An 11,409-nucleotide genomic window follows, 5' to 3' on the forward strand; every position below is an offset into this window, starting at 1 on the left:
GCACATTCCACTGAGTATGGATCCTGTTCAAGGCGCGTAGGAATAAATGTGTATTGCTGTAGAGCAGTATTATGTAGATTGCTCCTTTTGGCATTTGTCTTTGAGGTTGCCAGGGCTATTATGACACTTTCTACAGTTCTTCAGTATTTATTGTTTACTGTCAATATTAACTTACTTATTTCTAAAAAGAGTGGTGCTGAGACCACCCTCTGGCCCAGAAGCCTTGCTCCTTACAGACAGATATGCAGCCAGATTGCCTGTGGCTGCAGAATAAGTGGACCACTCTTCTCTGAGGACAAAGCATTCAGTGGTAGAAGGCTGCAGAACCACATCTGGTGAACCCAATTCCACATTTGAACCCTGAGTATTAATATACGTGGTTCCTTCTACTTCAGCGTATTATTTTACATCTAATGCCCCCATTCATCTGTTAACTCTGAAGACAACGTATTATGTCCTATGGAGCAATGATGTTCGAGAGTAGAAGAAAATCCTTTAAAGTAAATGGACCTGCATCCCTATAGGCAAATGAAGAGGCGGACACATAAGCTAGGGTTGAACAGGCTGCTTTTATTTAGACCTTAAATTGAAATTAGCAGAGGAGGATGACTGTGGGGCGGAAACTACCGTAACTGTATAACTATAGCCATTGGACGACTTACCCTTGCCTACAGAGCTTTCCAAACTTTTAATGCTGTGACACACATTTTAGACATGCATCATTTCACAACACAGTAATTCAGTTTTACTAGCAAACCAGAGGTTAAACTAACCCCTTTCCAGATCCAGAAGGACACACCTACACATTGCAGCCGACACACTAACATGTCGCGGCACACACTTTGGAAAGCTCTGAATTAGGACATGGCTCCCTAGTCCCCACCCTCTAGGACCGCAGAATCCCAGGTGGATAAGGGAGTCTTGCCCTCTAAACTGCAGAGTCTGATAAGTGAGCCTTGGAGCCAGTCCATCAACTGAAAGGTGCCTAAAGGATGTCACCAGGCTAAACCAAACTATTTCTTTTCCCTCACCTAAACTGCCAAAAATGACCAAACCCAGAAGATTAGCCTAATTAAACAACACAGCAGTCCATCTAGTATTCTGTCCTGCTATTGGGTTGTTGTTGTTGTTTGATTATATATATTGTGATTTTATTTTTTGATTTTGTCCTGTGAACCACCCTGATACCTCCGGGTATAGGGCGGTATATAAATTCAATAAACAAATAAATAAAATATTCATTGTGAAGTAGACAAAAAACCAACCTGTGATCCAAAATGCAGACTGGGGAAAATTCCTGCCTGGCCCCCTAGTGGCAACCCTGAAGCACACGGGGAGGGAGTGAGGGTGGGGGCTGCTGCAAACAGAGTTGCAGCCTTTCTCAACCTGTGGGTCCCCAGATGTTGTTGAACTACAACTCCCATCACCCCTAGCTAGCAAGGCCAGGGCTCAGGGAAGATGGGAGTTGTAGTCCAGCAACATCTGGGGACCCACAGGTTGAGAACCGCTGGAGGGAAGTCAGCTTGTCCCTTAAATGTAGGGATCGAGCTCTCCCCTGCTCCTCAGACCACCTTAGGAATGCACCCAGGATTTTCCTGCTCTGCTTCACTTGCCCAGCGACCCACAAGGAGACCCAGCCTCCTCAGCACCATCCAGGCCTTTTGCTGAACGTTCATCCAGCAATGCTACTTCTTAATCCTTTGTTCTCGTGTATCATTTATTTAGAGTAGCTTAAACCTATAGTCCTAACTGAGTCCAAAAAATCAATGTAAATTAAAGGTTCTTTTAAACGTTTAATGATTTAGTAATTAACATATTGATGAACTTTTGCAACTTGCCTAGGGAAAAGGAGCATGACCTAGAGAGGCGGTACGAACTGTTGAACAGGGAGCTGAGAGCAATGCTTGCCATTGAAGGTAAGAAATGTTTTGAATGTTTAGGCTTCTGTCTGTGAAAGTATTCTGCTTTTAGATGCAAACCAAAAATGCTGTGTGACCCCTTCTAGATCAATTTGGAACTTTTCATTTATTTATTTCTTTAAGTAGCATAAGCTCTGACACACAGCACTCGTTTTGCCTCAGTGCAAAAATAGAAGAAATGACACATCGGATTAATTATTTTTACATTTTAAATATTTGTTCGCAACTTCCATAGAAAAAATAGACCCCACCCATCTTCATTATAAAAATATCATGCACATGTCAAGTAAAACATTTTTTTCAGAGAAAATGACAGCATTAGTGCAACCCTTTGCACGTATATTTTCTTGATTCTCTGTATCTTTCTAAGCAGCCACTCACTTCACTGGAATGAATACTCATGAGCAGATTGACATAAGGGATAAACAATGGTCTCCTCTTCCTAATGCTGTACAATAATCCAAAGGATGATTTATAATAAAAGTAAACATCCAGATAGGTTAAACTACTGCTTTACCTTATTTTGTTATTTAAATATGCTAGGTTTCTTTATAAAGCTGTTCTACTTATAGTTTTCAGCCACATATTCTGCCTTTACAGTTCAAAGATGTTTGCTTAAAAGTTAATCCTCTGGGCTCTGTAAAATGGACCTTTTGTCTAATCAATGCAAATTGATTTTGCTATTCTGTATTGACCTCTTAACCCTTTGACTGTCCATGGTAATTTCTTTCTTCACCTGATAAGGTACCTGATCCATAATGAATCAATTCTAATTAGTTTAGAGACATCACTGAAAGCATGAGTTTGGGAGGAAAAGGCGTGAGGTGTCAGGTAGCTTTCTAATCCACCTCTTTGTAGCTTTTTGACAAAACTCAAGAATTACAGGAATCCTGAAAAAAATATAAACCCATAACATGTTTATTGCTTTTTAAAGAGGGATTTGACAGCAACAATAACAAAATGTTCAAAAGAAAATAAAACTTTGGGCCCAGGCATCTAGAAGGTGTCTTTTGGGAGACTTCTAAGTCTTTGAAGTTTGGGGGCTTCTTAAGTAAAAGTGTGAAGTAACACTGAGTTAGCTTTTGAAGGACATGAAGCAGGTTTATGCAGGCCTGAAAACAGCAAAACATATTTTTCTTTTTAAAAATATGTACTAGAGACATCATTACAATAATTGGTATTAATAATGACATCAGCAACAACATCTGGAGGGCTTTTCAAAAGTTGAATAGTGTTGTTGTTTATGCCTTAACATTTAAATGTTAATTATATTAAACTGCTAGATTCTCAAAGTTACCCACTCCCCTTCTGCCACCAAGATCCTCTTAAGTTACTCTTAGTTATGTTTCATTTATTTCAGGGGTCAGCAAGCCTTACCTTGCCTGGCCCAGTTCACTGCCGCGGAGCCCCCTCCGTGGGCTGGATTGTGGGTGGGGGCGCGTGAGTGGGCGCACCTGCGATTTCCGGTGTCTGCATCTACACAGACACGATTTCTGGCACTGCAGAAGTGAGTCCCCATGCCGCGCTGTGTCAGTTTAGCGCAGCGCGCGAGGACTTGCCAAGAGGGCGGCTCGGTTCGGGGGCCGATAACCCCTGTGGGCCGGTTGTGGCCCATGGGCCTTAGGTTGCTGGCCCCTGATCTAGTTTAACAGGTTAATGGTGCTGTTCTGAATATATTAAGTGGGTTGTCCATCTGCAGCATAAATGTAACATTGGCCCAGTTGCACAAGCATAAACAAAGGTGGTCCCTTCAAAAATTGCAGCCACTTTGCTCATCCTCCAGTTCTGCTGCTGCCATGATCCCCAGAACTAAGCTATGATTTAGCATTATATCTGATTTGTACTCCCCCCCAAAAAAAACACACACACACAAAACAAACAAACAAACAAACAAACCATAAGCAGTAAGCCAAGAACAAACCTTGTCTGCAGCTCATAGTTTGTTTGAAGCTAAGCCAAACCATGGCTCCAGGCAGCAAAGAAGCAGTAGGACTGGAGTATCTGCCTGCTTGCTTGCTTGCTTACTCACTCACGCTAAGCCATGGTTTGGCTTATCACTCCATACACTATTTTTATATTTTTTCTTTTAAACGGCATACCCCACTTTTTGAGGCACTTCTCCATAAAGTGATGAGTAAAAACCAACTCTACCTGACAATAAAATATAAAAATATGAAACACAGTACTGTACAATTAAACATTAAACCAATATAAAAAGTTAGATACATAAATAGAATATAAAATACAACACAGGTGTTTTAACAGTGTTAAAACAAAAAAGCCAACAAGAATTTGAAACTCCAGAAATAAAATATACTAATTTTAAGCAACATCTTCAACAAACATTGAAACCACAAAATTGGGGCTTGTTTCACTTCTAAGGGAAGAAATTTCAGAGAACTGGTGCCACAGCACTAAAAGCACCTGCTCAAGTCACAGCATGCTTTATTGCCATGGCATGTGGCGCCATCAACAGGTGGTTTCATCCATTGATCCGAGGGACAGGGCAACTTGAATAAAATATTGTGGGGGCCCAGGTAAGCCCGCATAATTGATCAAATGACACTGTGCACATACACCATTTGAATGGGAATGCCCATCAACTTTGTGGAGGCCTGGCCCCCTCAAATATTTTATTGTGGGGACCGAAGCCCCCACGGTCCCAAGGAGTTTGCTTTCTGTGGGACTGGGGTAGAGTGTAAGGAGAGAGGCAGCTGCGCAACTTTGTGCTTTTGGTGCATTTCACCCTAAACTGAAACAAGTCTTAGCAATTCCTGAGATGCTGATTACATGTTTTCTTCATTCAACACTGTAACACAACTAACAGAGAGAAACACTGGAGGCAGGGAATGCCTTATTTCCATGGAATTTTGCACCCCACTCTATGGATATAGATGGAAACTTATCTGAATGGCAGATATAATCAGATGTATATCCAAGGACAGGTTTGGTTTGTGTGGGATGCATTCACAGTCTTAAACCACCTCCCGTCACACAGAATCACACAACCCCATTGAATCCAGTTGTGGCTTACTTCCAAGTGAGTGTACATAGGATTGCAGTCTCAGTGAACCTGTAAGCCAGTGATTAAAATGGAGACGTTTGCAATAGAACATCATTTTGGGGTGTTGAAGCTTTTCACACAGAATACAGGCCTGACCAACCACATTCTGGTTTTCTTTTGGCCATATATTCTTATTTTTACAAGCAGTACTGCCATCCCAGCATAAGCCACAGGTCAACATATAATCTGGTTACGTGTTGAAAGAAAACGACAGCACATATTTCTTGATGATCAGGAGCACCAACTTGAATAAAATATTGGGGGGGGGCAGATAAATCTCAGCCCCAATCCTAGCAACGGAGGTACCTAGTGCTGGTGAAACTGTTTATTCCCCCCCACCCCTCACCCCATTTTTAATCACCAAAATAGCTCTGTGAGGTTGACTGGCTAGCCCCCTCAAATATCTTATTGTAAAGCTAAAGGGACCCGAAAACCAATGCAGAATAAGGCTGTCTCATGAAAACAAAGTATAAACATAGAGTAGTCACCAGCTGAGTATTGAGGAGCTTTGGGTTCCAGCCACCTTCTTGCATGCATTGCGCCACTTGTTAAAATTTAATGCCTCCTTAGAACAGCTGAAGTTCATGTTTTACACACCTTAGGAGTGGCGTGTGTTCATTTTTCTACCCAACAAATAGATCTCCTTTAGAAATGTGTACATCTTGATTCATTCTTGGCTTCGAGTTTGAAGTGGGTGCTCTTCTTAAAAGGATTTATGCATAGGTTCACTATTTTTGTAGTTATGGTTTATATGATAAGCTTTTATATTTAAAATCAATATGTAATCCTGTGGAGGAGCTTATCCCCTAAAACCCCATTTGTAAATCTATTTTAGCTTTGTTACACGGCGCTGCCACAGTATTCCATAGATTGATTAGGTTCAGCAGTAGAATCCTATCAAATGGCTTCCTCTGATGATGATGCAAACTCTTTCAGGATTGCTAGTTGACTGGAACTAAAGATAAGGCTTTGACTGCAATCCCCCAATGTGCTCTTTACAAAACGAGTGTTAATTTTCATCAAAAGTTGCAAGGCTTATTTTATAGTGACAAGATTTAAGGGATTTTTATTATAGAACTTCGGTCATTTTCAATATACTGGAGTATATTTCTGCTAGAATACCAATGTGTGTTTTCTTTTCCCAAACTAATTATCTCCTTTTAAGGAAAATAAATAGTAACTGATTCAGAAAAAGAAGCCCTGCATACTTTAGTTTTTGCAGGTTTTTATTCTGTATAAAATTTTGAAATCTATATCCTTCTTTAAAAATTTGTTTTTGCCAGTGACAGAAGAAACAATGTTCCCCAGTACTTAGATTTAAGCCAATCTATATACTGGTCCTTAAACCCATGCTTATGGGAGTAATCACATTGATTTCAAGGGAACTTCCTTAGAATGGCAGCTCTAAAACCATTTCTTAACAAAGTAATGCGTGTTGGGTCTAGCTGAGCTGCAGATAATAAAGGACCAGAGAAAGTTTTTTTGTTAAGAAAAAGCCTGTGATTAATATAATTTCTATGCATCTTGCTTTTGTTCACCATATAAGGATGTCAGCATATTAGGCTCCAAATAACTCTAAGCAGCTTGCTTTCACCCAGTGAAAATTTTGGTGGCTGTTTCTTTCTTTAAATGGCTGGTGTCTGCAGCATATAACAAACTGCTCTAAGTTTCAAAAACCATTTCCTTTGTGGAGACTGGTCTGCTTTTTGAATTTAACTAAATCTTAACTTACTTTACAGAACAAGCTTCATATGGGTTTGCTTGCTTGCTGTGGTCAGGTGGTGCAGTGAATGATTTTCTTTAATTTCCAAACTTCAGAACGTGTAACTGGAGCACTCCAAGACTAAATGAGTTCAACTATTTCCTAATAAATGTGTTTAGGTAGGAGCAAAAGTTACTGGAGGCTGTGATTCGTAGCTTTTACTTTTTTAAAAAGTCCCATTGGAAACAACAGAACTTACAGTCTTCTTTTATTTTGAATCTTTGGGTATAATAGAAAACGTAATCAGAAGGATTACTGCCATTATTATTCACAGACTAGACCAGAATAAAAAAAGATTGAGGACTAGAGGACTTTGTTGGCCAATACGTATATCTACTTGCACTACATTAAATAGCCTTCACATGAACTGATATAAGTAAGGCTGCTCCTACATATAATAGTGGTTAAGTTTCTTGACTTTTTAAATTTTGGAAATAGGAATGAGCATTCATGTCTGGTTGTTTACTATTTTAATTAGCAAACCTTAGCAGTACAATCCTGTGCATGTGGATTTAGAAATCCCACTGAGTTCAATAGGGCTCACGCCTTACTAAGTGTGTGTAGGGTTGCAGCCCAAGTATCATGGGATCATTTGCCCTATAAAACGAAATTTATTTCAAACAATATGTTTGGGACTCTTAGAGAATTTTATCGTATCGTTTTTGGAGAATTGTTATATTTAAGCCATAAATGACACGTGCTTTTGCTTTATTTTGCCACTCTGAATACATGCATTCAAGTGTAAGATCTCAACAAATTATGAACAGCTAAGAAATTAGGCATATTTTTGAAAGCAGAGGGAGTTGGTGCCTTTCAGACTTTTGGTGCTAACTATTGTTGTTGACATGTAGGTATATCATTACTAGTAGAAATCATCTGCTACTGGGCAGCCTGTAAATGCTGTTATTAAATAAATACAGTAGTGGCAACAACAAAAATATGCTGAAAACTTTGTTGGAGTCCTCTCATGTAAACACAGTGTCCAGGATGTAGTTTTTACAGATAGATTTGTTGTTTTCTGCAGCTGTGTGTGAGGGAGTATATTTCCTCTATGTCACTGTTAGTCTGCATATACTGTGTATATTGGGGAGGCAATTTAAGGAATGGCTTTTTACTGCTGTTCTAACCTTTATTGGATAAGCCTGCATCTAATTTTTAATTTGTAAATACAAGACTGAATTCACTCTAGCACCACTTGCTTTCATAAAGCTTCTGAACAGTTTGCTGCCTTGAATAAATTTTGCTTTGGAGGGGGGTCAGGGGGATTTGAACCAGCACATTCTTGTGTGGTTTGTGAAGATTCACATGGTAACCATTGGTGTGCATTGTTAGGTTTATCTGAATAAGCACCAGCCATGTGAGTTTTAACATGATTGCCCAGGGCAATGGAGAGAGGAGAGAGAAATCCAAAAGGGTTGCACTGTCTTGCCTCTGGTTTTTTGTGTTGTTGGTTGTTGTTTTTTAGAAAGTTGATTGAGGAGAGGACACCACATGAGTCAGAAGTGATGGAGTTTTCTTTTAAAGCCAGTGTCCTGTTTCCCTCTCATTTGTTCTGCTATCTCCTTCATCATCTATTTCTCCTTCTTTTCATTGTTTACCTTCCTAATGAGGGAGGCGGGGCAGACTGGAGGTTGATTGACAGGTGCAGGCCCTTGCAGTCTGGCCTGGAGAGCAGTTGGTTCAGAGCTTGAGGAGGGCTCCAGTGTTAAATGTGCCCTTTTTAATGAAACACTGCCTTATAAAAAGTAAGAGACAATACAACACCAAAAGGAAATACCTGTATGAGAGAGCCTCCCTCTTTCTGCAGCAGCTTTGAATAACAAACTAAAGCAAAACTGAAGAAGTGAAAGAAATGAGTGTAGATCTGTACTCCACCTTTTTAAAAAAAAACTTCAACAACAACCAAATTTGGAATTGTTTCCTAGATAAAGGCCTAAGATTCAGCTATTACGCAAGCTGCCAAACAGTCTGAACAACTATGGAAGAAGCTGTGTAATACTGTCTAGCAGATGTGTTTTTACCTCAAAGAAAAATGCTGATTATCTGATACTCACTTTTAAAGTTATTCTGAAGCATCTGGTGCCCAGTGTGAGACATTTCCAACAGCTAAGATGTAGCAAGAAAGAAATTAGCAAAGAATAGGCTATTTGGAGGGGAGAGTAGGTTACAGTGAGATTAAGAAAAGTGTTTTTCTATTTGCTTTAGCTGGCTTTTTGTCTGTATTTTTTCCTGTTTCAATTCCTGTAATTTTTTCCTGTATGATTCCTACATACATACATACATACATACATACATATGCACACACTGTATGGGTTGGGGGTTTTTTTGCCTAGACAAACTGATATGCAAAATCATGATAAAGGCAAATCATCAAGTTTCCTAATTTAAAACTGGGAGCTAGAAAATTGATTCCATTCACTCCACACTAGTGTGTTTTCATACAATTGGAACATTTTTTAATATGCCCTAGACTCTAATGTTGGAAAACATAAAATTATTGGGTCCGATTTATCCATCTTCCCACCCTTCCCCATCAAGCTATAACCTGAAGTCATCAACTGAGAGTCTCGGCAGTTTAAAGTTACACAAATCCACAGGAATGTGAAATGAAATGACCCTTATTGGTCCCTACAAAGGAAGAGGCTTTATTGTGGAGGCCAATGATCTGGCACTGATTTGTTTAGATCATACGTAAGTTAAGCTTTCAAAGCACGCAGTTCTGGATTTCTTTCTTTTCTTTTCAGACTGGCAAAAGACCGAAGCCCAGAAGAGGAGAGAGCAGCTTTTGCTGGATGAGCTTGTTATTCTTGTCAATAAACGTGATGCACTGGTCAGAGATTTAGATGCTCAAGAAAAACAGTAAGTTTTGTATCTTGGCCAACATCTCTAACGGGAGTGTGCTTTTCCTGCATGCTAGCCTTGTTTCATCTCATACCATTCAAGAAAGGAAACTTTGAAGAAAAGTCAACAATCCAGTGCTAAAGCACTTCAGTTTGTAGAAATTCTGTGCAGTCCTAGGTTCCAGTAATGACTGTCCTCTTAGCTCCTACCCATCCAGTCAGATGGCAAGCCCTCCCTTCCCTTTCCCACTGCCCAGGGTCCCTTAAGTGAATAGTAGTTGGGACTTGAATTTCTGGAAGGTTCTGTGCAATACCTATTGCATTGACGTGTGAAGTAGAGCTTTATTAGGGAAACTGATGACAATTGTGTTTGGTTTCCCAGGGCCGAAGAGGAAGATGAGCATTTGGAAAGGACCTTAGAGCAAAACAAAGGAAAGATGGCCAAGAAAGAAGAGAAATGTCTCCTTCAGTGACTAGCTTTCATGGGGCAAGATACTGTTGTCTTTTATAGCTTAACCCTTCTTACATTTTGGAAATACTGACACAAGACTAAAAAGACAAAATCTCAAATAATAAACTTCAGAAAATGCTTAAACCTTCCATTTGACTAGACCAGCTTTACCCCAAATTGTTTTCTTATTCCCTCACCCCACATGTTCCGATTCAAGCAATATTCCTTCAAAATCACCTTTCTCCCTGATTTACTTGCAGACTTAGACAAAAATTTTACATGTTTTTAAATAAGTCTGCATTCAAATGTTGTGGCAACACCTGGGTTGTTTAAGAAGGGGAGACACCCTGGCTTTTTAATCTTTTGTTGAAATAACTTTCAAATACATTCTTTTATGTAATAATACTGCAGAGGGGGAGAAGACAAAAATAATTTTGAAAGATTTCATCCAGTCCTGTTGTGTGTAATACTTAATATGCTACCTAAAATTGTTTAGCTAGATTATACTCAGACCATTTATTACGATGCGCTATATTTACCAATGTTTATTTCAGCAGCAGTTTCACATTTTTATTTTAATTATAAATTTAAGACTTTTTGATGTGCTCAGAGAGAAGGTTTTTTAACCTATACCTTTCAAAAGCCTTGTGATCTGAATAAGTGATTGTAATGATGAGACCGACTGAAGTGTGATCAGTTTACAAAAAAAATCATCTTTAGAGGCAATTCCATTTTTATTAATTATTTATTTACCTCTTAGTTTAGCTCCCTTCTCTTCATTTTGTTCAACCTCTGCATTCTGGCTCCACAATGCTGTTAATATTTATTGTGTATCCATCGGGGGCCTGTCTTGCCATTATCTGCAAAATTCCCTTGCAAGTTAATATATCCTTCACTAGCATCCCACTCATTTTTGTGGAAACTGTTACATTTATTTATTACAATACTGAGTTATGTATAAATTTTCAATAAAGCTGGATCTTTCTTACCATAACTCTGGTGGTCTCCTTTTCTTACAAAACCTTTTTTTAAATAATAATAATAATAATAATAATAATAATAATAATAATAATAATCATCTTGATATTTCTCATGAATGTTTTTATGGCATAACTTCATAGCTATTATTTTTAGACATAACATCTGTGCAAAACTAAATAAGGCCGCAATACTATGCACATTTACTTGGGAGTAAGTCACACAGTCTGGTTTCATTCTGAGTGTAGGATTGAACTGTAAATCTACTTTTACATAGTTTATGTTTAGCTTTCTGACGAACGTTGACTGAAAAATAGGAACAAATTGAGGTGGGGGCATGTTTTGTTTTTCAAGTTTTCTGGCTCCGATACTGTTGCACCAATGTTTTCTATGTT

General features: G+C 39.0%; 1 protein-coding gene across 9 annotated transcripts in view; it reads left to right on the forward strand.

The window, feature by feature from the left end:
* Window positions 1-11,030, forward strand: part of EHBP1 (EH domain binding protein 1) — a 277,994-nt gene extending 266,964 nt beyond the window's left edge. For all 9 annotated transcript variants that reach the window (XM_028721911.2, XM_077926576.1, XM_077926573.1 and 6 more), the window contains 3 exons: window positions 1,843-1,916; window positions 9,490-9,604; window positions 9,968-11,030. In XM_028721911.2, the coding sequence (XP_028577744.2) occupies window positions 1,843-1,916; window positions 9,490-9,604; window positions 9,968-10,058 (280 nt within the window). In that variant the 3' untranslated portion in view covers window positions 10,059-11,030. The remainder of the gene's footprint in view (window positions 1-1,842; window positions 1,917-9,489; window positions 9,605-9,967) is intronic.
* The last annotated feature ends 379 nt before the right edge of the window (window positions 11,031-11,409 follow it).

This window comes from Podarcis muralis, chromosome 3, assembly GCF_964188315.1.
Source record: "Podarcis muralis chromosome 3, rPodMur119.hap1.1, whole genome shotgun sequence".
NCBI lineage: Eukaryota > Metazoa > Chordata > Lepidosauria > Squamata > Lacertidae > Podarcis > Podarcis muralis.